This window comes from Labeo rohita, chromosome 17, assembly GCF_022985175.1.
Source record: "Labeo rohita strain BAU-BD-2019 chromosome 17, IGBB_LRoh.1.0, whole genome shotgun sequence".
NCBI classification, from domain to species: domain Eukaryota; kingdom Metazoa; phylum Chordata; class Actinopteri; order Cypriniformes; family Cyprinidae; genus Labeo; species Labeo rohita.
In genome coordinates, this window is record NC_066885.1 from 23,995,524 (window position 1) to 24,022,461 (window position 26,938).

The 26,938-nt window shown below is 36.7% G+C and overlaps 2 protein-coding genes across 4 annotated transcripts in view; one reads left to right on the plus strand and one right to left on the minus strand.

Annotated features, from left to right (window-relative positions):
- Positions 1–7,514, plus strand: part of impg1b (interphotoreceptor matrix proteoglycan 1b) — a 33,591-nt gene extending 26,077 nt beyond the window's left edge. Inside the window, exons 17-18 of the mRNA XM_051133478.1 lie at positions 3,311–3,394; positions 7,053–7,514. Coding sequence (XP_050989435.1) covers positions 3,311–3,394; positions 7,053–7,133 — 165 coding nt within the window. The 3' untranslated portion in view covers positions 7,134–7,514. The remainder of the gene's footprint in view (positions 1–3,310; positions 3,395–7,052) is intronic.
- Positions 7,515–8,760: 1,246 nt separating this feature from the next.
- myo6b (myosin VIb) overlaps positions 8,761–26,938 on the minus strand; it is an 83,583-nt gene continuing 65,405 nt past the window's right edge. The window contains exons 28-33 of one of the 3 annotated variants that reach the window (XM_051133472.1): positions 25,206–25,366; positions 24,696–24,725; positions 17,860–17,963; positions 14,184–14,315; positions 10,167–10,385; positions 8,761–9,956 (exon numbers count right to left, since the gene is read on the minus strand). In XM_051133472.1, coding sequence (XP_050989429.1) covers positions 9,757–9,956; positions 10,167–10,385; positions 14,184–14,315; positions 17,860–17,963; positions 24,696–24,725; positions 25,206–25,366 — 846 coding nt within the window. In that variant the 3' untranslated portion in view covers positions 8,761–9,756. Of the gene's footprint in view, positions 9,957–10,166; positions 10,386–14,183; positions 14,316–17,859; positions 17,964–24,695; positions 24,732–25,205; positions 25,367–26,938 lie in introns of all 3 variants that reach the window. The other 2 variants (XM_051133471.1, XM_051133474.1) reach the window with 2 other exon arrangements.

Sequence of the window (26,938 nt, forward strand, 5' to 3'; positions counted from 1 at the left end):
GAGTACTTTTTTAGGTTTTGAAAACCAAATCGAATTTGTGTGCAGTGTGAACAAAGTCTACAAGCCTAGCCTACAATATGCTACCTAACTGAACAGCTGAAACATCACCATCATCAAAAATACAATATTGTTCAAAGGTTTGGGTTTTTGAAAGATGTTTCTAACTACCAAGGCTGCATTTATCTAAAAATAGTAGTATTGTGAAATATTAGTATTTTTATACAATTTGTTTTCAATTTAAACATTTTAAATCATTATTTATTATTGCAATGTCAAAGCTGAATTTTCAGCATTAGTCTTTAGTGTCACATAATCCTTCAGAAGTCATTCTAATATGATGAATTGTGGCAACAGTGACTGCTGCTTAATATTTTTGTGAAAACCATGGAACATTTTTTCTAAGGATTTCTGGATGAATATAAATGCTCAAAATAACAGCATTTGAATTAGAAATCTTTTTAACATTCTAAATGTCACTTTTGATCAATTGTTGAATGGAAAAGTATTCATTTCTTTTAAAATAAATCTTATTGAGCCCAAACTTTTGAACATTATTATTTATATTAGTTTTTATTAAAAAAAAATGTATGGAGCAACATATTTTGTTCTGAATATCTCAATAATAATCTCAGTATAAATCAGCAAAGGACATTTACCCAAAAAGTGTAGCAAAAGGTTGTGGAAGGATTCTAGTCATATAGTGATATCTGAGAAATATCACACACGTAGGTAAATTACGTCCTTCCACCATGGATTAAAATCTGAAGTTGACAGTTTTAATAGCCTCCGTTACTAATTCGAAAACGTCACTTTAGAACTAGTAAGGAAGGAACTTTGAGTTGCTTCATTAAAAGCTTATTGTATTATTGCATTAAAAGCTCACTATATTATGTAGAGTATTATGAGAGAGAGAAGGACTGTACAAATGTGATTACCTGCATTAGTTTGAATATCCACTGAGGAAAGCGATATCTTTATCATACTATATTTTCATTTGTTAAGGGTGATTTCAGATGACAGTCCTGCTCAGTGCATTTGTTGGCACACCGTTTCCCAACACTAAATACTATTATTAAATACTACTATTATTTATATAAAAAGTTATTTATTGAATAATAATAATTAATAAACAACAGCCATCATAAGGTTGCTAGGCAATTTAGTCAAGGCAGCTCTCTAATATACAGCATTAAAGTTCCATAAAATATAACTTGATGAGATTTTGCTCTCAGCCAAAACTATTGGCTCTGTAACAAATAATAGATTAATGAGACCAAAAACTGCCAATTAGATTTACCCAAACAAATTATAATTCATGTTTAACCACTATAGAGACGTCAGATCCAGCTGCTCCACGTGAGGCTGCTCTCAGCGGGTTCATGAGAGCTGAACAGCCGCTGACACCCTCGAGCTTGCACCTCATAAAACGTTGAAGCAAATTTTCAAATAGATGTTATCTCTATTAACAAACCACATACTGGAAGTCTAAACAAGTACATTCTCGCCTAAAAAAAACTCTTAAAGGGGTCATTGAATGCTAAGTCTACTTTTACATGTTGTTTGAACATTAATGTGTGTTGGTAGTGTATGTACAAATCGACTCTATAATGATACAAATCCATGCAGTGGTTTTTAATTAATCTGTAAAAATAACATCCCCTTTTTCAAATCGAGCCATTCTCAGATGCCTGTTACTGATGCGTCACACCCACAGAGGCCGCTCCCACGATAGTTGATTGACATGAGCGTCTTACCTAAGATCACTTGTAACAGTCCAACCTCCATGTTTTGATGCCGGAGCAGGGATGTAAGTTAGACAATAATTGAGCGATTGAGGTGTTGCGTTGCTGGATATTATAATGAACGTAGTGGTCATCATTTACTAGTGGATTACGTTTGTTTGTGAAGGGAATGCGCCACCCGATCTACATATATCCGTCTATGTTCGCGCAAATCATTCGTGATCCAGCTTCACTTACAGCAGAAGTGAGTATGAGGTTTTTTTTATGAATCTTTGTGCTCACCTTTCCTAATAATGTGCTAGTTAGCAAGTTTAACGGTTAAACGCAGCTAAATGCAGCTAAAGTAATCAGGCTCGTCACTCCACAGAGAGAAGAGAGGGGCGGGGCAAGCAGAGCTCATTTGCATTTAAAGCAGCCTCGACCAGAATGGGATGATTTTTGCAGAGCTGATTTTGGCAAGGTAAAAAGGGTGTTGTTTTACACTACCATTGAGAATTTTTATTAAGTATATTATAGACTTTTCATTAAGACCCTAAAGAATCATATCAACTTGTGTAAAATGGGCATCCGATGACCCCTTTAAAACTACATTCTGTGACACAAAAACAGTACTATTTATAAAATTTTAGTAGATTTCGACATCCGCCATTACACTCGCAAGGAGAAATACTACAAGCGGAGTGATACAAATGCTGAAACGGTTAGAGTTCCGACATCCCTAGAATATCACACTCCTCTCAGCCAATCAGAATTGAAGACCAGAAAGACCTGTTATATACAGATTGATATAGATGCACATCCTTTACAGAATATTCATTCTGGGATTCTTATTAGCAATAATTTGGGAATATGTGTAATATTTACTGTAGTATGTATAATGTGCAATATTAACAAATAAAGGAATAAATAAAAAGATCAAATTCAAAGTCTTTGCACATAAGTAACAGGAAAACGTTGCACTCTGAGAAAACTTTGACAATAGACTATTGTATTTTAATGCAAAGGGAAGGACTGTACAGAATAGCCAGTAACTTCAGATAAAAAATATGTTGCTTTTGGTGAATCAGCTGTTTGTTGAGTGTTTCTTCATCTAGAAGAAACTAAAAACTAAAGAGAAAACATCAGCAAAATCCATGCATCAGTAAACACAATAGAACATATTCACAATAAAATAGATTCAAAACAGGAATGTATTTTCTTCTATAAACAAGTTAAAGACTCAATCCATTCAAACAAACAGGCAAACGAAATAATGGCAAACATTATTCTGAGACCTTCAAAGATGCAACATTAAAAAATGATTTTCCTAAGAGGATACTACAAACAATTGACAGCCTGCATGGGTTTTGCATCTCATTTAGACTAGTGCATCTGTAGTTGTCTAATCTAACAATATTATGAATAATAATCAGTCATTTTTTCCAGCAACAGATGTTTTGCTCTTCAAAATATTGACAGTCTGGATTATCATAGAGTGCCAAAAATGTACCTTGCTTCTGTGCTTGGCAAGACCTTGACTCCACTTAAAAACACTCAAGATTGATGGCGGTCTGTCATTCCTTTTCCAGATCCCCAGGCAACTCTACACCAGAAGATCAGAAAAGTTAATGTCAGAAATGGTTGACTTCCATCAGTGTATACCACATAACGAGGTAAGCTGGTGTGAAAACAACCAATTTGATGTTAACAGTGACCGTAAATAATCTCGACAGCCTGATTTATCATGTCAAGATGATAAATCTTACCCATCAAAATGTCAACCATCATACAGAAGAGGAAATAATGCTATTAAACTAGATGTTTTGGGAACGTTGCGTCCTTCCTGCCACTGCTCAGTTCTTTTAAAATCTGAAAATTACACTTTTCTTTCAGAGTCTCAGAATGCAGATAAATATTTATGTATTTAAAACTAGTTAGCAATTGTACAAATAACTTGCGATGTAATGCAAAATCAGAAGCAGCATTATTTGGTCTAGTAGGCTTAAATAACTGCCATTGTTTATAGGTAGGAAGGATGAGAGTTGACTGAAGATGTTTATTCATTGAAGTGTGACTTAATATAATACATTGATTATTTCTGAAAGTAATCCTCTTTAACGTTGGTCCTCGAGTGGAATTGGCAAATTAGCAAAGTATGAAGCATGTGTAAACAATGGGATATTAAACGAAGTATGAGCTTGACAACTAAAATTTGAAGGCAATGTTTCAAAATCAATGCGCTCACTGTTAATGAATTCATAGAGGATTCTGACATTAGTATGTTTGATGAGCTCACTAATCGATAGTATATTCAGCACAAAATCAACAAATGCTTGTTTAAATTATGCATTTTAAATTATACACAAACATTTCAGATTTATATCGACCTGCACCAAGCAAATCGATACTCATTCTCGACATTTCCTTGACGGTCGCGTCTAGTTTGTTTTTGGTGAACCCGCAATGCACTGTGGGAGCACTTATGCTTGGGGATATCTTGCACAGATTGAATCTAAAACATTTTTTAATTATTAGCTTGTGCCACAAAATAATGGCAACAAAACGCTTCTTTCTTACGTCGTCGCGGGCTGTATGCAAAAAAAAACAGTGTTGCCAAGACCACGGTTTTCCCACTGTTGCCGCGGACCCCAAAAACGTGATATTTTGCCTCTGGGAAGAGAATTTTACCAGAGGAACCCTGTTAAAAACGTGTATTTTACCCTGCCGAACGCGATTTTTTAAAGGAGGACCTACCTCAAAACGCGACTCGGCTTGTTTTGGGCTAGTTTTGAGTAGCAATTGGGCGGGTTTTGTTCTGAAAACCTGGCAACCACGTGTAGTTAGCTTAACGAAGAACTGACTCTATGAAATTGTTCAATTACTTTGAAAGATTTGAATTGAATCCTGAATAAACTAAATCAACATAGTACTTAACTATAAGTTATGATTTTATTGATGACCTTCATGAAACGTTTTAAGTCTTAAGACTCATGGAACATAAAAGAGTAATATTTTAAAGGCATTTGCAAACAAGTGTTATTAATATTAAATGGCAATATTTAAAACATACGTTGTTATTTATGTTTTTAGTAGTGCTTACAAAATCATAAATATAAAATGGTCATTTTGTGATTTTATTAGGTTGGTATTTTGTAAAAATGCCTAAACACTTAGCACCCCAAACTTACTCCTGTTCATTCTTTCAGACTGTAAACTAAGCCAGGTATAGAGCATGTTTGTTATGCTCAAAGTGTTATCTAGGTTGATAGCTTGCTTGTAAGCTAGAGTCATTTAGAATTTACCTAATATGGACATATTAGCAATGCTAGTTAGCTGCTCAATTTGCCTTAAAGGGATAGTTCGCCAAAAACATGACATTTTTCTCTTAAAGCAGAAGTCCACTTCCAGAACAACAATTTACAAATTAAGTACTCACCCTCTTGTCATCCAAGATGTCTTTCTTTCTTCAGTCATGAAGAAATTATGTTTTCTGAGGAAAACATTTCAGGATTTTCTTCATATAATGGACTGATATGGTGCCCCGAGTATGAACTTCCAAAATGCATAAAAATAATACAATTTATATACTTTTTAATCTCTTCCTGAACTCTGTGTATTCTAGCTCAAGACAGTTAGGGTATGTCGAAAAACTCAGACCGTATTTTCTCCCTCAACTTCAAAATCGTTCTATTGTTTTACCTTTTTTGTTAAGGGTGTTTGATCTTCTTTGCATGTTCACTTTGCAAAGACTGGGTCGGTACTTCTGCAGCGATGTAGGATGATTTTGAGATGATTTTTGAAGTTAAGGGAGAAAATATGGTGTTTTTCAATAAGATAAGACCCTTCTTCCTCGGTTTACAACCGCATTTGGGATCGTTTGAAGCCGCATTTAAACTGCATTTTGGAAGTTATATGAAGCCCATTATATGAAGAAAAACCCTGAAATGTTTTCCTCAAAAAACATAATTTCTTTACAACTGATGAAAGAAAGACATGAACATCTTGGATGACAAGGGGGTGAGTACATCTGTAACTTGTTGTTCTGGAAGTGGACTTCTCTTTTAATTTACTTACCCTCAGGCCATCCAAGATATAGTTGACTTTTTTCTTCAGTAGAACAGGAAATAACTTAAAAGAATACCCATGGCTCATGACAATATATTGAGGTCTTAAAAAGTAAAACAATGGTTTTGTGCATGAAAATGAATTTTTTTTTTACAACCTGTAATCTAAAAAAATGCAACCAAAACAGGGTTGCCAGGTTTTCACAACAAAACCCGTTTCAAGGGGCATCCACCAGTAAAAATTGCGTTCCTGTGGGTAAAATACAATTTTTTGGAGGAGTTGCCCTGGTAAAATTTGCATTCCAGGGGCCAAATATCATGTTTGAGGTAGTTGCAACCCATAAATTAAAAGGAGCAAAAAAATGCCCCTGCACAGTTAAACATATTACGTCTGTCATGATTAAACTGAAATATGAAAACAAATCAAAAGCGTCAATTCACAGAATTACATTTAGATTCACTCACACTGCATCAGATTCACTGCTAGATCAGTAATCAGATTGCTTTTACGAGCTGTTTTGTGCAGCGTTGAGCCTTATAACCAATCAAACGCCTTTTTGTCGACTTTAGGAATGCAACGGCCAATCAGAGGCGCTTAGATTAGTCAGCGCTGAAAACGCCGGTGCTGCTGATGAGTGCGCACGCTTGCGAATTTCCTCATCGTAAACAACAGTGCAGATAGGATGTAAATAAAATATCAGTTTCGTAGCTTCAGTGATTATAATGGGAGTTTTTGCATAACTTCATGAACCTACATGTGAAGCCAGAATGTGATGTGCCCAAAACGAAAAAAAAAAAAAATCGTTTTCTGTATCTGTATTAATAATCATTATTACAATATAAAGAGCAATAATCTACAATAATGATTTTTGTCGTAATATTGCAGCCCTATGAGCTTCTGTTCATTACATGTATAATTTAGATACAATTTTAAAGTCTATTGTTATTGACAACAGTTTAAAATATATTAAACTGGGTAAATTTAAGTATGTGACTTTACAGGCAACATATGCTTTTTCTAATAATGTGATTATAAAAATTGCCCTCACAAATGTTAAAACATGTCCTTGGAAATCCATTCCAGGGGGAAAACTTAAGTTCATTTCTAACAATGCTGTAATCCATAGCCTCAGGCAAACAGTGCTAAGTAATTTCCAGTTTTAATGTATAAGAGTTTGTTGTACAAAATATACATTACCTGACTGCTTTGTGCATATTGTGTAAAAGTTTCTCTGACCATGTTGTTTTTCCCCATGCTGTATTACAGACGTGGCGACGGTCCAGCAGGTCTTCTTGCTGTTTTTTGAGGAGTCCTGACAGTGACAGCTTTGAAGTGACTGTTTTATGATGTCCAGACACTTTTTTTTAAGTTAAGCATGGCACCAAAGCTCTTCAGCGCTAGTCAAGCAACTCAACTCTGCTGGTTTCTTATAGAAATTTGGTGAGTGTATGATACAACCTGTACTCAAGGATCTGCCATACTTTTGGACAACACCTCCAGGAATGAGGACTTACGTTTTAGATCCGTCCTGAACTTGTTGTTAATTGTACCTGCAAAAATTGTAAACTGTATATGAGACATGTAATGTGTTGGATGCTTTGAATCCTTGTCAAAGGTTGTTTCCTCCCTCACAATGAGGTATTTATTTACAAATTGATACACTGGGTTGTATCTTAAATAGAAAATAGATTCAAGTAATCTCTTCTAGTCTATCCTCAGTGTTTTAAAACAAAGAAAATGAATGTAAAGTATTTCTGTGGTTTCTTTGTTTCTACATCAAACAGAAAAGGTATTTCTGAAGCTATCTTTCAGTTGCAGATAAAGTAAATATTTACAGTCATATCTATTTAAAATTTCAAAAATAAAAAGTCCCAGGGTAAAGATGAAAAGATTTCTGACTATAAAGACAAAGATCTAAACACAACCCAGATTTCATATGGAATGTGTTTATTTTGGTCTAGCAAAGTGAGCAACAGTGGCCAGTCAAACATAAGAAAATCAGAATATATTTAACCCAGACACATCAAAGATAAACTGACAGGCAAGAAACAAATAGTTAACCATTATAATATGCTTAAACTGATAGTTTAAGATGACACTATTTCATTTGGAAAGAGCTCAATGGAGAAAAACATTAGCATATGAATAAACAAAGTCTGGATAATGACAGCAAATTGATCAAATGCAGCAATTTGGTCTGTGCCAAGTTTGCAGAGTGTTTAGAATGTCATTGCTGTTTCCATTACTTCTGTTCTTCCAGCAGTTATTATAACCAAATGAGATAAGAAAGGGCCAGAGAAGCGCATAACGAGACACTCCAGAGTACAAGCTCAATTAAGTGAAATATTTCCTCGAGTTGGTACATAAATAAATGTAAAAATGAGAGAAATCTACCACGCACGCCAACAGAATTCACAGCAAATCATTAACAAAGGTGCCATTATCACTTCACTGAGCAGAAATGAATATGCCCTTTAGCATATCACCATGATTTAAGTACAAAATTGCTGCGCAAAACCATGCACGACAGCAGTAACTATCCCTTCCTATGAACTGAAGCTGCTTTTAAGTGCATCTAAAAAATTCATTATCAAATATATGTGAAGGCAATTTCAGATGGTGCATTTCTTGAAAACGACGCTGCCGTTATTACCACATTTACAAAGGTGAGACAAAATATTACAAGCTAAATGTATTCCAGTGCATGTTTCACATTAGCCTTTACCACCATCATCTGATTAAATTAAGGATACTTTGAATAGTTATATGTTTTAAATATTAAATGTTTCTCCACAATAATGACCATTTAAGTAGAAAATTTTATTTTAAAAGTTGAAGTGTCATTTCTGTGGAACTGCAAAAAAGAGGCATGTTTTTGTTGAATAAACAGATAGTCCCATTCCCAAACTATGAAAGCCTGTTTCTGCCATTGAATTAAAAAACGTAATTGCGTAATTAAAAGTTTACGTCGCAGTTCTGACTTTTTTTTTTTTTTTTCACAGAAATCTAAAACGCAATTCTGAGAAAATAGTGCTTTATAAAGAATAAAGAAAATAAATCTTTTTCCCCTTCAAATTGGGACTTCATAGCTCGTAATTGCAAGTTTATATCTAAAAATTCAGAACTTAGTTAGAATTGAAGTTAGAATTATGAGATACAAACTTGCATTGGCAAGAAAAAAGGTCAGATTTACAAGTTTTTATCTTGCAATTCTGACTTTATTTCTCGCAATTGTGATTTTATATCATGTAATTCTGAGAAAAAAGTCAGAACTGTGAGCTCATCAAATGCAATTCAGATTTTATAACTCGCAATTGCGAGTTTATCATGCAATTCTGACTTTACAACTCGCAATTGCAAGTTCAACGCAATTCTGAGAAAGTCAGAATTGTGAGTTTTTGATCACGCAATTCTGAGATAAAAAGTTGCAATAACATTTATTTATTTATTTATTATTCAATGCCAGAATTGGGCTTCCATACCAAACCTACACCATTGGTTGAGCCAATGTTGCTTGGGCTGGTCAGGATGCTTAAATGAACATTGACAATTTTAAAATACCATTTTAGGAGAATGACTTCTCGTTATCGTATTTTAACGTGGAAAGAGTACTACGTTGTGTAGCTTTACAGAACCGTCTATCACTACGCACTGAAATGTGTCATTTTATGAAGATTACACCTAGTGTATTTTAGAATATTTGTAGGTTTACATTTGTGTGACATTTCAATAACATCCCTTTGAATTATGAAGTAGGTGTGAAAAGTTTAAGGCATCTCTGAGCAACATGTTTAAGCAAGGCTCAGATTTGTATGAAGACTTGTTTCTAAGTTCACAGCAAAATGAAGAACAAACTACAAACAAAAAGTTAATTAGATTCCACTAGAGTTGTACAGCCCTTTGTTTTAGCTACACCACTTTACCATCTACATCTACACGTGCATAAACCAAGAGGAGAAACGGTGGATGTTCACTTGAGAAGATTCTGGAGCATGGCGGTCGCGTAGGTGGGTCGGGCCTGCTTGCTTTCGATGGCGTTCCTCAGATACTGGATTCCGCCGCAGCGCTCCCAGATCTCCTCAAACTGGCGCGGGAGGATCTCCGCTCCACGTTTTCGTGTGAGCCCCGTCTCCTCCAGACTCAGCTCACACATCTCCATGTCGTCCTTACCTGAGTACAGCAAAGGATAAAAGGCATCACGCTATGCCTGGGTACACACCTCACTTCCGCAGATAAGAGCCGTATTTTCCAGTAACCGTTTCAACTGTTTTATCTTTCAAATCCTGCTTCTATTCTGAAGAACTCATTGTTCACAGTAGAGGAAAATTATTGTTTTATCTCATCAAAACATTAGGTAGTGCTGAAGAAGGCCTTTGGTACCTGCTACCAAGAGGATCGGCTGCTTGTCTGGATGAAGCTCCATCTGCCTGGCGATCCAGGGCCCATCAAAGTGAGCGTACCACCAGCCTTTTTTCTTGTTCTGAGGGTCTTTGTACTGGTCTGCGGGTCGTATGAAGGGAATGCGGAAGTACCGTTGCTGGCGGTTCATAGCGATCTCTTGCTGCCGGGCTGGGACGGGTGGAGCAGGGTTCTGTTGGGCTGAAGCAATAACAGAAAATTACAATAACAACAATACTTTCTTAAAAGAAAATTCTGATAGTGGTGTTTGCCTATTTTTTTTGTGGATGGTTCAACTAGAGATCTACACGGCATGGATATTTTAGTCCCGTGCCTGCAAGAATTGTGTTAAGTTTATATCTTGCAATTCTGGCTTTATTACTTGCAATTGCGAGTTTATTTCACACAAAAAGCATGAACTGCCTGTTTATATTTTGCAATTGTCTTCATTTTTTAGAATTGCAAGTTTATGGGCCCTATTTTAACGATCTAAGCACATGGTTTGCAGTGCATGGCGAAGGTGCACTTAGGGCTCGTCTGAATCCACTTTTACTAGTTTAACGACCGGTAAAAAAAACAGCCTTTAGGAGCATATTACTAACGCGCCCTTCAAATAAATGAATAAAAAAAATACTGTGCCATTGACTTTGGACCAGGTTTTAGTTGGTCAATGGCGCAATCGTTTTCAGTTGCCTTAAATTAGCAATGTGCCACCAAATGTGCCTGAATACACCTCTGGGCAAACAGATGGGCGCATGTGCATTTAAACAATGTGGCGCTGGTCGTGAAAATGATAACTGCGTCAGACTGAAACTAGCAAAAAAACACTTGTCACACCTGGCATTGCATAGTGCCGGGTGTATGGTAGGGCCAAATATCTCCAAATTCTGAGAAAACAAAAAGATGTAAACTTTCAATTGTGAGAAAAAGTCAGAATTGTTTACATATTGTAATTCTGCATTTTTTCCTCAGAATTGTGATATATATAAACTCGCAATTCTGAGAAATAAGTTCTGACTTTACAACACACAACTGAGTTATTAAATCAGAATTGTGAGATATAATCTTGCAATTCTGAGAACATATCAGTCTTTTTTCCCCTCAAAATTGGACTTCATAACTCACAATAGTGAGTTTATATCTCACAATTGTGGGAAAAAAGTCAGAATTGTAAGATACAAACTCGCATTATTAAGAAAAAAGCCAGAACTGTAAGTTTATATCTCGCAACTGACCTCATTTCTGAGAACTGCAAGTTTATATCTCGCAATTGCAAGAAAAAATTCAGAACTGTGAGATACAAACTCTCACTTGTCACAAAAAAGTCAGAATTGCGTGATATAAAGCAGCAATTGCAAGAAAAATTCAGAATTGCGAGTTACAAACTCGCATTAGTGAGAAAAAAGGTCAGAATTGTAAGTTTATATCTTGCATTTGTGACTTTTTCTCACAATTGTGAGTTTATATCCTGCAATTCTAAGAAAGAAAGCCAGAATTGCGAGATACAAACTCTCACTTGTGACAAAAAAAGTCTGAATTGTGTTATATAAGCTAGCAATTGCGAGAAAAAAGTCAGAATTTTGTAATACAAAAACAGTTCTGAGAAAAAAAAAGTCAGAATTGTGAGTTTAAATATTCTGATTTTATTTCTCGCAATTGCAAGTTTATATCCCGCAATTCTCTGAAAAAAAGTCTGAATTGCGAAATGTAAACACGCAATTACAAGAAAAGTTTTCGCAATTCTGACTTTATAACTCGCAACTGCAAGTTTATATCATGTAAGAAAAAAAATCAGAATTTCGAGATACAAACACATTTCTGATAAAAAAAAGTCAGAACTGCCTGTTTATATCCCGCAATTGACTTCATTTCTGAATATTGCAAGTTTATATCTCACAATTGCAAGAAAACAGTCTGAATTGTGAGATACAAGCTCACATTTGCAACAAAAAAGGTCAGTTACGTGATATAAGCCAGCAATTGCAAGAAAAATATCACAACTGAGAGTTACAAACTCGCATTAGTGAGAAAAAAAAAGTCAGAATTATGAGAATTACATCTCGCTATTTACTTTATTTCTCACAACTGTGAGTTTACATCCTGCAACTCTGAGGAAAAAAGACAGAATTGCCTGTTTAAATCTCGCAACTGATTTCAGAGTCAGAATTATACGTTTGCACCATGCAATTCTAAGAAAAAAATATAAAAATTGTGAGATATAAAGGCGCAGTTGCGAGATATAAAGTCAGAATTGTGAGATGCAAAAACAGTTCTGAGAAAAAAAGTCAGAATTGTAAGTTTATATAAGTTATTATTATATATATATTATTATATATTATATATATTTTATTGTGAGTTTATATCCAAAAAAAAAGTCTGAATCGCGAAATGTAAACTCGCAATTACGCAGTTCTGACTTCAATTCTGAGAAAAAACAGAACCGGCTGTTTATATCTCTTTTTTTACACAATTCTGAAAATAAAAAGTCAGAATTGCAAGTTTGTATCACACAATTCTGAGAAAAAAAGTCAGAATTGTGAGATAAAAAGTCACAGTTACCTTTTTAGAATTTTTTATTCAGTGGCGGAAACATAGAGACAAAGATTCTGTCTCCCTCCTGCCCACTCCAGGGAAAAAATATTATAATTTGTCCCACCCGTGACTTTCACATTTTGTCCCACTCACAAAAACCAGCAGGTAGCGGTCTACTTGAATTTTCAGTCCCTCTCCTGTAAGATTCTGTTTCGCTCTGGTGCCATAGTTTACTTTTTCCTGTTATCCTCCCCACACAGACATATTTCCCTCCCACACTTATGCAGAGTGCAGACATTTAGGTCCAAATCAAATCCCCACCCCCAAGTCTGTATTACCCCTTTCCCACCACAATGGCTTTGGTTCTTGTGCCAGTGCATGGTTGGACCAATCTGAGAGCCTGTCACGAACTGGACAAACAAAAAATGAAAGGCCGCCCAGTGAAACATGGCTGTGGTAGATTGTCCAAATCAACCTCAAGTTCAGCATATTGGCACTATATCTCCAAATAGACTCTTTTCCTTTCTGAAGACTATGTTGCATATCATATTGCAGTCTTTATGACTCATGTCATTCCTTTTCAGGCCCTTCTCATTTAGATGACTCTTTTCACATCTCTCCTCAAAACACGGTATGATTTGAGGTATCACGAATGTGTGTAGCACAAATGGTGCAATATGAGTTAAACACCAAAGCAATTTACAAATGCTCACAAAAAAACATCAACCAGACATAAATGACGTCATAAAAAGAAGTGTGCATTTTAAATCCGTCATCCCTAAAGATCAAACAGCTTCGTAGGTTGGCATAATGTCAGGAAAGTTCTCAGAGAAGTTCTCAGCACTTCAATATTGACTTTGCAAAGCCAGAAGCCTGATTTCATCTCTCGGAGAGAAGCAGCATAAGCCCCTGTGCACCTGATACAAACACTCCACTGTTTGAAGGTAAGACACATCTGAGGATTTCACAACAACAGAGCCGGAGAGTTTGAAGAGGACCTGCAGGTCACGGAACTCTAAATCTCCTGTTTGTTCTGCACGAGCAAACACTTAAAAAAAGCACTAAAGTCTTCCAGCAACCAAACACTGTGACGTGCCTTTCAAGTAGGAAAAATCAACGAGATGTTTGATTTCCTTGAAACGGCAGCGAGTGCCTTTAGATGTGCTTTTAGCTGTCTGCATTATGCGCGTGACAATGCTAACGCTAATCACAAAACGAGCCGCAAGGTTCTTGAAAAGAACAACAAACAAAAAACGCACGTTCAACCTTGAAAAACTGCTGCGACGCACACATTCGCATAAGAAAGAACTTCAGATGAGTATCTTTGCAGAATAAATATTATGCTGAATCACCCTTTGCCATTACAAATGAAATCATCAGCTACATACAACTGCAAGGAGCAATTTGTATTCTGTTGTCCCGCCACCGCACAGGCCGTTCTCTTGGGGAATACGGGTCATATCTTACCATAGTCAGTGACCGATTTGGGGGCCCTCATCTCTGTGTCTGTATTTCGCTTCTTGTTCTTTGATTTCCAGGCGTGGTACACCTTCAGACGACGATGAAATTCTTCTCTGCACGCCGCCAGCAACTCTATATCTACAAGGGTGAGAGACTGCATAGTCAATACTGCAGTGTCATGTGTTGACTTTAACATAACCCTTTACTTTTAAGTGGTCAGGCTCATTAACATAAACATGGATATGGAAAAAATGCTCCAAAGTTTCAAATGTTCAACTAAACGGAGACTACAAGACATTCCTAGCTTAAAGGATAAGTTCACTCCTGAATTCAAATTTCCTGATAATTTACTCACCCAAGTTGTCAGTTGAAAAGAAATTAAGTTTTTTTGAGGAAAACATTCCAGGATTTTTCTCCATATGGTGGACTTCGATGAGGATCAATGAGCTGAAGGTCCAAATTGCATTGTCAGTGCAGCTTCAAAATGCCCTACACAATCCCAGCCGAGATCTTTTCTAGCAAAACGATCAGTCATTTTCTAAAAAAATAAAAATGTACATACTTTTTAACCATAAATGCTCATCTTGCACTAGCTTTGCGAAGCGTGTCCATGATTTCATGCGCGGTTAGTTCTTCTTCTGTGTACTTCGGTTCAAAAGGTTAGGGTAGGGCGAAAAACTCCAACTCATTTTCTCCTCCAACTTTAAAATTGTCCAACATCGTTGTTTTACCTTTTTTGTAAAAGGTGTCTGGCTTTCTTTGAACGTTCTCTTTGTAAACACTGGGTCGGTACTTCCGCCTACGCCACGTGTGACCTTTCCATCGTGACTACATAATGCGTGAAGTCGAGCTAGTGCAAGATGAGCATTTGTGGTTAAAAAGTATATATATTTTTATTACAGTGCTCCTATTATACCTTTTCAAATATGACTTTTCATGCAGTGTGCCATGTAGCTGTATGTGAACTAACTAACTTGTGAAGCCAACAGTGCACGATAAATAAAGTTATTGTTTATGAAAAAAGAGTCGGCTCACAATCGCCTGAACGAGTCCTTAGGAATTCGAATCTTATTCTGTCACGGCTATACGTCACAAAATAACACATTTGCATAATGTCCATCCACGTTCTACGTCGCGGACAATACGCACACATGCTCAAAGTTCTAATGAGTTGAACTTCTGCGCTCTGAAGGGATGCACTGAACCCAGTGGCCAGCGCAGTGCTTTCTGCGTTCTGTGTGAAAGCCGCTTAATGCATTACATACAATGTTGAAGTTTACAACATTGAGGTGAGCCCGGTTCGCTTACATAAGCAAAGAGCAAGCACATTCCACGGTAGTCTGTGCTAACTTGTCGATCAGCCACTTCATCCGTTTCATCGTCGGACTCTGGCTCAAATTGGTAAGGTAAAATTGATGCCATATTTCGTATGTACTGACAAGTATCCAGGACTGAGGGCTCACGGAAAGGAGGGGTTTAGAGAGATTGATTCTTCGAACTGCTTCGCACGAGTCGTTTACGAATCATTCAGAAATGAGGTAAAATTAAATCTGTTTTCTGGAGAAAACTACAGTGTTTTTTGACCTTGCATACATGTAAACCTGTTTTAGGAGACTCATAAAACAATATTAGCAGCTTTTAAAATGGCATAATAGGAGCACTTTTAAAAAAAATCACATCGCTAGATAAGACCCTTATTCCTCAGCTGGGATTGTGTAGAGCCCTTTGAAGCAGCATTGAAACTGCAATTTGATTCCCATTGAAGTCCACTACATGGAAAAAATCCTGCGAAGGTTTCTTCAAAACATAACTTCTTTTAGACCGAAGAAAGAAAGACATAAACATCCTGGATGACATAAAGGTGAGTAAATTATCAGGAAATTTTAATTCTGGAGTAAACTAATCCTTTCAATGGTTACCCATATGTTAAACTTATTATTATCATTTTTTTAATCTGTATGTCTTTTATCTTGAATGTATTACAAAATTAGAGGTTTATTAGAATGTCTTAGCTCAGGGGTGTCCAAACATGTTCCTGGAGGGACACTGTCCTGTAGAGCTTAGCTCCAACCCTAATCATTGAACAACAACATTTCCAAAAGAACTTCATAAGAACTTTTATGGTGCTTTTTGGTCCTTATGGCTCATAATCACTGTATTTTAGGACTGTCTCGATTCCTCAATTCAACTCTTAATACTAATCCTTGACTACAATGTGCTGCGTCGCTCATTCCACGGGCGAGAATCCATGAAACTCATTATTAGACCGTTTTCCAAAGCTACATGATATATTAAACCCATTTAAAAATGATAACAATTGTAATAAAGCATAATGCTATTGTGAACTCTGAAACACAACGATTCAATTAAGCAAATATATTCAATAAAGGTTTAATATATGCACTTTATTTATTTACATTACGTGTAGGTTACGTGTATCTCAGAGTGGCTCGGTTCACAGTAAATGCTGCTCCACACAAACAGTTATCATTAACGTGTGGAGAGTCTCAAACTCCATTTCTGCATATTGTTGTGAGTTTAGGTTTATAATAACAGCCATCTGAAAATGCAACGTAAGCCATTTCATCAGATATGTAAGGTAAATCATTTTTAAATTACGCAAACACAGGAGAACACATTATTATCTTTCTCAATATGCTAACTGTTCATGGCAATTTTAAAATAAAAGTTTAAACCCTCACTCTGAGTTTACATGTTTTGATGTCCACATTTTTAAGAAATTACAATTGCTGTAGCTGTTGTAAAGAAATGGCCAAATATTAAAGATTAGCTGGAATTTGAATTAAATGTTGTTTAGTCAATAATAAACAAAGATTACATCGAGTAGTAAAGTGTAAAAACAATCGTCAGGCCATTGGTGTCCTCTGCAGTCATTTGTTATAATGCGTAATGTACGTTAGCTTTATTGTTTATAATACATTATGGATTTTAACAGCTTTGTTCAATAAAACCACAGGTTTTGATACTTTATTTAAACTAATTATTATTGCCTCGTTGCTATTATATATGTATTTTAATTCATTTTAAAGGCTATTGTATGCTTAGTTCTATTTTTATTACTACAAAAAAACAATTAATTATAATTATCTGATTACTCGATTTATTGTCAGAATAATCGACTGATTACTCCATTACCAAAGTAATTGTTAGTGACAGCCCTACTGTATTTTTATGTTCTTTGGAAAGGAGCAGCCGGAACATTCTGCCAAGCATCTGATTTTGTTTCACAGAAGAAAGAAAAACATATGAGCTTGAACTGACAAAAGAGTGAGTTAATTATGACATGATTTTCATTTTAGAGTAAACTTTCCTTTGAGTCAAGACAAAGTGAAAAATAAACCAACATGACAGCACAAAAGGGAGTGAAGTCTTTGTGATTAAAGCTTCAACTACCATACAAGACAAATAAACAAATCTGCAAACAAAAGACAGCATATATAATGCATAACTTTAAGAATAAATAAATTACGGATTGAGAGCAAGCTACAAAATCAGTCACTCTGAAAAAGCTGTGCTGATACCATATCCATCATGCTAGTTTTCCATCTTCAAAATATTACACGTCAATCTCCAATCTCCAAAATGACATGCTTTTTGACATGAACAGCTTCAGGTGAGTAGGAAGTTCTGCGATCAGATCGAGGGAGCTGATTGCTCTTACCACAGGAGGTGTTGATGGCGTCTCGCAGCTCAGCGTACTTCCACTTGCTAAGGTCGTACTTCTTCACCCCAGCTGCCACCTTGTTGGCCTGCACCTGCGCACCCCTGAAATTGCACAGAGGAGGAGCAATTTTGAGTTTTTCTTAGCTTCATATTTCTTCATAGGCAAGGTTCTGATCTATCTCCTAAGCTCCTGTTACCAGCTGCTAAACGTTCCCTAGGCCACAACACAATCAGATGATTAATTGGCCTTCTGCTTACGTGGAGATACATTCTCTCAGAAACTTGTAATGACATGAAAATAGCACGGATCATGCCAAATTAACACCTCACTGAGCAAATTAGATGCAGCCTTGGCAACACTGAGCTGTAACAGTGAGGGTGGTTAATGGCGGTTAACGATGGTTAATGGTGAGCGAGGGAGAGGCCACACGTGAGCTCTGTGAGGGTTTTTGCAATCCTGACTCCCACAATGCAGGGAGCTCTAAGCCAATCAGAGCAGATTTGTGAGGAGTCTGTGGAGCGATGGCAAAAACATCATCACCCTGATTCGAATCCTAATGGCACCACTAAATACAACACAATTTCAAGGCTTGGGTACAATGTGATCATGACTGTTAGCATGTGGATTTTTGATATGGTTTTAGGTGGTCCTGGGTGGCTGAAGAAATTACAAAATAAAAAGTGACTGCAATCTACATCTGGTGATACCACTGCCACAGTCTAATTAGTCTTTTAGTAGAGTGTGCACAGAGTTATAGAGTTTGTAATTTAAACTGACCAAACACATCCAAATTTAGCTGTTTTAAAAATAGGCATTTGAAAATAGCAATTCAAAGTAAATCCAATTTTAATGAGGTAACATTTTAGATGCGAAGCTTCACTGAAGCTGAACTGGTGCAAACAAGCCTATTCATGAGAAGAGAAATATTCAACCATTTTAAATGATACAAACAAGATGTGTTTTAAGAAAGGGTTCATAGGGCAATAAGAAGTTTTTAAAGGGAACCCCCAGTATTAAGACTTGTACGGCTTAATATAACATAAATGATGTCTCTTACTAAATTATGTAGTAGAAAACTCATGAAAGATTTACATTATTTCATTTGATACATATTTTGGACTATGGAGCGCCATTATTTTGATGATATCAAATGTTTGCACTCTGTGAGGTACTGCCGCTACCTGTTGCTATCTTTACCACAACTATGAAAATAAAATACTATTACCATGACCACAGCTACTGAAAGAGCTTACAGGTGGTGATGGATATAAGCATAGGCTTAAACAAAAAGCCATACCATTAATTTTCCCCACAAGGAGTCTAAACGCCCCCGGATATCAAGTGAAATCCATGCCAAGGAACTCCTTCAGTGTCTGCGGTGTCATGACAAGCGCTGGCATGTTTACATCCTGCCAGGATGGCATCTAGCGTTTCTTGTCTCTGCCGTTTGTAAGCTCTTTTAGTAGTTGTGGTCTACTAAAAGCCTCAAAGGCATCAGGGCTAAAGTGGTGAGAACAAGGATGTGACTTACAGAGCTTCTCTTGTTGCCCTTCAACTGAAAATTACAACCAGAAGTCACACAATGTGGCATCATATCAGTATTTTATTTTCAGAGTTGTGTTGCTGTAAAAAATAGCAACAGGTAGCGGCAGTGGCTCACCGAGTTCAGCCATTCCATGTCATCGAAATAATGGTGCCTCCCATAGTCCACAAAATATATAAACAATATTTATTTTTCAAATAACTTAAATCTTATTTGAAAAGATCTACTACATATTTCAGTAAGAGACATAATTTCTGTTATTTTAAGGTGAGATACTACAGGTAAATGGGGTAAAAAAAAAAAAAAAATAGTTATCACCTTACTTACCCAGCTGATTTGATTACACTGATAATTGCAAACATTTTTTGTATTACAAGTTTTCTAAAATGTTAGGTTTAAATATGCAAATGAGGCATTATTTAATGAAATATGCGCTAATTTGCATACATTTCTAGTACAAAAATTTTAACAATGTACTAAGTCAGTTTCAAAATTCCTGTTTAATTTTTTTTTACATTAGAGTCAAATGTTTTTACAGAGGGAATTTTGGATATCTCATTTTGTCACTATAATTCAGAAAATAGATAATTTTTAAAATTTTGTGCTGATATGGAGATTTATGGCTTAGTGTAGGAGGAAAAAACTCATTTTGAACAGGGTCTTTTGGAAAATATGTTTTATTTCCACTAGTCTGAAAAAGATAAAGTGCTATAAAAGAAACACTTAACAAGGTCTTTTGGATATTTTATTTCCACTAGCCCAAAATCTCAAATTTGACAGGTTTTTGCCTGCAGTGTCTCCCCTTAAGCCATACAAGTCTTAATACCCAGTGTTCCCTTTAGCACAGGGGTCACCAGACCCGCTCCTGGAGGGCCAGTGTCCCTGCAGAGTTTAGCTCCAACCCTAATCAAACACACCTGAACCAGCTAATCAAGATCTTACCAGGTATACTTGAAACTTCCAGGCAGGTGTGTTGAGGAAAGTTGGAGGTAAACTCTACAGGACACCGGTCCTCCAGGAACAAGTTTGGTGACCTCTGCTTTAGCATGTTTCTAGAGTGTTGTCAGGAACTGCTAGGTCATGTCGTTTCAAACCTGTAAGACCTTTGTTCATCTTCGGAACACAAATTAAGATATTTCTGATAAAATTCTCATAGCTTTATAACATTACGGTTGAACCAATGATATCACATTGACTATTTTAATGATGTCCTTACTACCTTTCTGAGCCTTGAACATGTCAGTTGCGTTGCTGTTTATGCAAGGTCAGAAAACTCTCAGATTTAATAAAAAAAATCTTCATTTGTGCTCCGAAGATGCTTTGTGTTCTGTATATTTGATATTGTGTTTCTAGGGTGTCTTGGGTGGTCACTACTTGGCTGCTGTGACTTTCTGGGACTCCAGATGAGATTTTCCTTCACAGCCTGTTCTGAATTTGTCCAAGTATATTGGTATGAGGAATAATAACGATGCTATAAGCACCGCTAATGATGAACTCTGATAACCTTACGCGTGATTGTTGTTTGATTAGGTGAGTTCAATAACAAGCTCTTAATTCCCATCCTACTTAAGAAAGACCTGTAATCTTCTGAGCCAAATCACTTCCACAGAAGACAATTATTCCAGTACCTGAGGCCAAGATTCTAAAGTCATAAAGTGATGATGTCACCCCACAGCCTTAAAGCTAACTTTCTCATATAAAAGCAGTGACAGGCTGTCAGCGCAAGCGATGAGTGTGTGTCTGGGAGGAGCTCTTGCATGGCTGAACATGGTGACACTGGATGTAGGGACACTCTGTCGACTCTGACAGCTGTGAAGAGCAAAGCTGCTTAACGGAGACCCTGCGAGAGAAGTCACTGAACCAGCAACCCTGCTGATTAACCCACTCATACAGGTGTAAGCGGAGTGCTAACACAAACATGCAGAGGAACAGAAAAGAAATGTCTACACCAGTGCTGGGGAAGCTACTTATAATTCAAAGTTAAACTAGAGTCGAGCAAGCATTTAAAAAAAGTACAAAATACATTACATAACTAATAACAAAAAAGTACCTACAGCATCCCCAAAAAATATCAACATACTTAAGTCACACTTAAAAATGTGGAAATGTTTTTGAAATCTATAACAAAATATCAAACCAAGTGGCATTTATTCTAAAGAGAACACAAGCACATTTTCCAAGCAGAAGACTTAAAAATATAAGTTTGCAAAGATTTAAATGATAAAACTACTGTATATTATATTATCAAAGGAGGCAGTAAAGGCGTTTATATTGTTACAGAAGATTTATAATGTCATAAATGCTGTTTCTATAAAAATAAGAAGTGCAACCATTTTCAAGACTGAAAAGTAAACAAAAGTGTCTCAGACTACATTTTGCCATAATGTGCTTGCAGATGTCATTTGATTTGATATTTTATGCAAAGCAATGACATTCACACAATTTAAGCACTGCTTCAAGCATTCAGCTGAAAATACTATATGTAAAAATTCTACAACTGAACTGTACAAACCAAATCTCTAAAAGTATTACTTTAACAAGTAGGCAGAGTTTGCATCACCATTGCTTCTAGTTAATGACTCCACAGCACTGGTAAACTGCCATATGGGGCATTTCCTAAGCGATGTGTAGAGAAAACCAAACAGGTTGGTATTTTATTGTGACAGATTTCCTTCTGCTAAAAGCTAATTGAAACTGATGACTCCAGATGACAGCACAAGAATGAGAATCATAAACACGCTGCAACAAAATTCTCTTTCCTTTTAAAGCAACGCTTCTCAGTAAACACTAAAACACAAAGCCAAGTTTTTTTTTTCCTCAAGTACCATCATCCAGAGCCGAAAATGTTCACGCTGAGAGCTAGAGACGTGCATAAATCCAATATATATTTTGAGGCAACATAAGTAAATGGAAATAGGGTTGTTGAGCTCCTAGCACAAACAGAAAAAGGAAATAAAACGGAAATGCATCAATATCTATAAGAGAATACTAAAACTTTTACATTTTCTGAGGAAAACATGAGTGGTGCTTAAGTGTAAAAAAAAAAAAATGTTGATTCCGTAACACTAGAGTGGTTCAAAGTGGTTCCCAGGGCATTCCTATGCATTCTATATTGTATTCTACTTAAAGGAGAAGTTCACTTCCAGAACAAAAATGTATGATACTCACCCCCTTGTCATCCAAGAAGTTCATGTCTTTCTTTCTTCAGTTGTAAAGAAATTTTGTTTTTTGAGGAAAACATTTCAGGATTTCTTTCCATATAGTGGACCATATATGCAGCTTAAATGCAGCTTTAAATGGCTCTCTCGATCCCAGCCAAGGAAGAAGGGTCTTATCTAATGAAACGATCAGTTATTTTCTAAAAAGCAACTGACAATTTATATACTTTTTATCCTCAAGCTAGCTCTGCGTGAACTATGTGTATTCCAGGTCAATACAGTTAGGGTAGGTAGATAAACTCTTTTTCCTCCAACTTCAAAATCACCCTACATCGCTGCAGAAGTACCGACCCAGTGTTTACAAAGTGAATGTGCATCAATGCCTTTTACAAAAAAGATGTAGGATGATTCTGAAGACAACACAAGCGTTTGAGGTTGTGGGATTTTGAGGAATTTTTTTTTTCTAAAAAAAAAAATTTTTTTTCCCTAACCTTTTTTTAGAAAATAATCAATTGTTTCACTAGATAAGACCCTCCTTCCTCAGCTAGGGTCATTTAGGGACCTTTGAAGCTGCTTTTAAGCTGCATTTTGGAAGTTCAAACTCAGGAGCACCATAGATGTCCACTATATGGGAAGAAATCCTAAAACGTTTTCCTCAAAAAACAATTTCTTTACGACTGAAGAAAGAAAGATATGAGCATCTTGGATGACAAAGGGGTGAGTAAGCTACCTGTAAATTTTTGTTCTGGAAGTAAACTTTTCTTTTAAAGGAATAGTTCACCCAAAAATGGTAACTCTGTCATTAAGGAGAAGGTTGTATGGGTTTTCGAAAAATATATGTTTTTGCTGTTCGTAACGAAGCTGTCCTTCAATGCAAACAGTCTGCAAAGTTGTTAATCAAAAAAGTGCGTTATACATAAAGATATTGTCTCTAAAAATAAATGAGTCGACTCAGAATCGCCTTGACAAGTCATTATATTTTCAAATCTTCTGCCTGTTACGATCTATACGTCACTGGGTTACACATTAGCATAATCCCCGCCTGCCTGTGAAATACGAACAGTCTGACCTGCCCACAAACACCTCGCATTCCAGGGGCTAAATATGATGTTATTGTGGTCGCTTCAACCCGCGGACCTCACAAACAACCGCAGACTTGGCAACACAGATTCTTTCTCAAGTACTCAAGTTAATTTTCTCAAGTACTTCTCTCTGTACCAATCACAACAGGCTTAGCCAGCTGACCGATCAAAGCAGAGTAGGTTTATGGAAAAGAGGGGTTTACAGACATTACGCTCAAAGCTGCTTCAAACGAACAGTTTTGAAATCACTGACAAATGACTGATGATGTATAAATGTGTGTTCTGAGAAAATTACAATGTTTTCTGGCCTTAGATGCATTTAAACTTGTCCCAACACTATATTAGGACACTTAAAAAAAAAAAACCATATGACCTGCTTTTTAATACTCACCTTCAATTTGTTCCCAACACATAAGACCTTTGTTCATCTTCTGAACACAAATGAAGATATTTTTGATGTAATCCTAGAGCTTTCTGACCCTGCATAGACAGCAGCACAACTGAAAAAGTTTGCTTTGCACACAAAAAGTATTCTCGTAGCTTCATAACACTGCGGTTAAACCACTGATGCCACATGGACTACTTTATCAATGTCCTTACTAAATTTCTAGGCCTTGAACATGTCAGTTGCATTGCTGTCTATGCAGGGCCAGAAAGCTCTTGGATTTCATCAAAAATATCTTAATTTGTGTTCTGAAGGTGAACAAAGGTCTTACGGATTTGGAACGACATTAAGGTAAATAATTAATGACAGAATTTTCATTTTTGGGTGAACTATCCCTTTATTCAAATCTACAAATATAATCACGTGCTTGGTCTCCATTCAAAATAAGAACTCCAAGAAAAGAATGTGTTCATGTACTCTATGAAGTATTTGGGTTAATAGCAAAACTAAGAATTAGCCTATTGTTTACTGTGACTTTCTATGAGTAATCCTGTATCTAGGTTGTGGTGAGATTAGGGGGACAGGACGTGATTGTGGGTGAGTGTGGTTAGACCGAATGAAGCGGAAAATTAGTGGGACAAAAAGAGGCCTGTTCTATGTCTTACATCTCTGCGAAGAACCAAACACCTGTGGTACTGTCACTGGAGGGGAGAGGAAGCACAAGAAAAAAGGGTTTGGATGACAACACGGTCTTCTCAGCACCCAGTTAGCATGTGTAATAACAGCAGAACAGCCTTTTATTTTATTATACATAAAGTAGGAACAGGCGACACTTCTTTGTCCACTTCCATTAACTAAATGAAATACGACTCTCAGTGCTGCACCGCAGGCGTCTCGTGTTTCTGTTTACCTGCTTTTGTAGACACACGAGTTGGCCGCTGTAAAAATGATTCATGGCATTTATGTAACGCTGTCTGGCAGAACCTTGTCCTTTGTTTGTTGTTCTGTCGCCTGCTCGAGACCATACAGGCTCTTTTCAGATGGAAATCTCCATATAAAAAATATCTGCGATTTATGTGCGTTTTATGAATGGTAACCAGGGCACAACCTGGCGTGGAGTCTTCTTTGTTTGATTTTCACCCTATGATGCTGTGAGATGTCGTTTGAGTGTGTACCTGCGCAAGCTGGGGTCCATTTGAGCTTCATCCTGGATGAGTTCTGCCTCGCTCTGAGCGATCCTCATGGCCAACTCTCTGTCCCTCCTCTCCTGCTCCACCATGGCCTGTCTCTGAGTCTCTTCCTCCCGCTCCAATGCCAGCTGCATCTCAAGTTCCGCCTGGAACAAACATACATTCCCACAAATCAATAATACACACACACACAATTTCAACACCTTCGGCGTTTGCCACACCTGTGCCTTCTTTCAGTTCCAAGTGGATGGCAACGCACAGAGACACAAGCATACAAATGGGTGCCGGTGGGGATGCCGACAGTAATGACCACATATTTGAGCTCGGAGCATTGAACTGTGGTGGGCCAAAGAAGAATCCCAATGAGTTTGATACCATCCTTGTAAAAAAAAGACTTTTGGATGCTTATTTGTTGATGTCCTCAAGCAAAACCACCTTTGTGGACCTTTTTCACTACACAGATGTTGATTGATTTGCTAAATTTTGTTGGTGTGCAGCTAGGTGAGCACCAAACCAGAAATAACAAGCAAAAACCCAGCCTTGGCCCAATTTATTGGTTATCAAGCACAGTTTCTGCAGCTTAACAGTAAAAAGAAAGTAACAGAATCATTATTATGTAAACAAAAAAAATGAGTCAAAACCAAAAGACAATAGCATCATTATTCAGCTCCAATCAGTTCAGTGTTGGTTCAGTTCAGTTTAATCACTGTGTAAATTACTTGATTATTATACATAAAAAAAAAAGTTTAATTAGCAAATATAGCTGTAAGCAGCGTTTACCGGATTCAAGGCATTTAAGTACGTATGAAAAAATGCATATAACCACCAAATCAATGATTTAAAAATTATTTCTAGGAAATCCAGGTAATTTACCACAGAAATATTATGTTTTTTAACTTTTATGACTGTTATAGCGCCAGCTGTGGTCTGATATCCTTAAAACTTTGCATGCTTGTTTAGAATCACCTGTCGCATGTGCTCAGCTGGTTTTGTGAAGTTTTGAGTTTTCCTTTAGGCTTTATAGGATTTTGGGTAAATTTGGGCAGTCCCCTTGTCTAAATTACCCCGTTATAGCTTCCTAAAGGGTAAAAAAAAATTTTTTATAATTAGTGGCCTAGAGAGCCCAGAGAATTGTACCACAGTGTTTTTTTTTTCCAGATTGAGGGAAAAACATAAGACTAGTTTGCAAAAGTATGCATTTTACATCTTCTCAGTCACTTAACAAACAATTTGAATGACATCAGTGGTTCTCGAGGCAAAGTTGTTTGGAATGAGGTGTTTCATAGTATGATATGAATCGTGATTGTGCGTTTACACCCTTGAAAATGCAATATCATCCCACAGTGGGTGATTTCTTTCAAATTTCCCACGGACCTTCGGGGTTGTGAGTCAAACAGGCCCACTGAGTTTCGTTCCTATTGGCCTCTTTGACTAATAGGTGCTCAAAATTCATCGGCCAATGTCAGCCATGTTTTTTTTGAGATATGCAAATGTCCTTATAGACACTTATGGCACTTTGGACCATAACAGTGCACAGCGATTTTCATGTTGATAGGACAAACGGTTGTGTAGTTATTGCCATTTTTAAGGTTTTTCCCTCGAAAATTTCGGAAATACCCGAAAATTTCAATATAATTTTTCAGCAAATTTGAGGCATGCGTTTTGGCCGATGTGCACCAAAGATTCCAACGACATAAGACACTTAAAGGAGAAGTCCA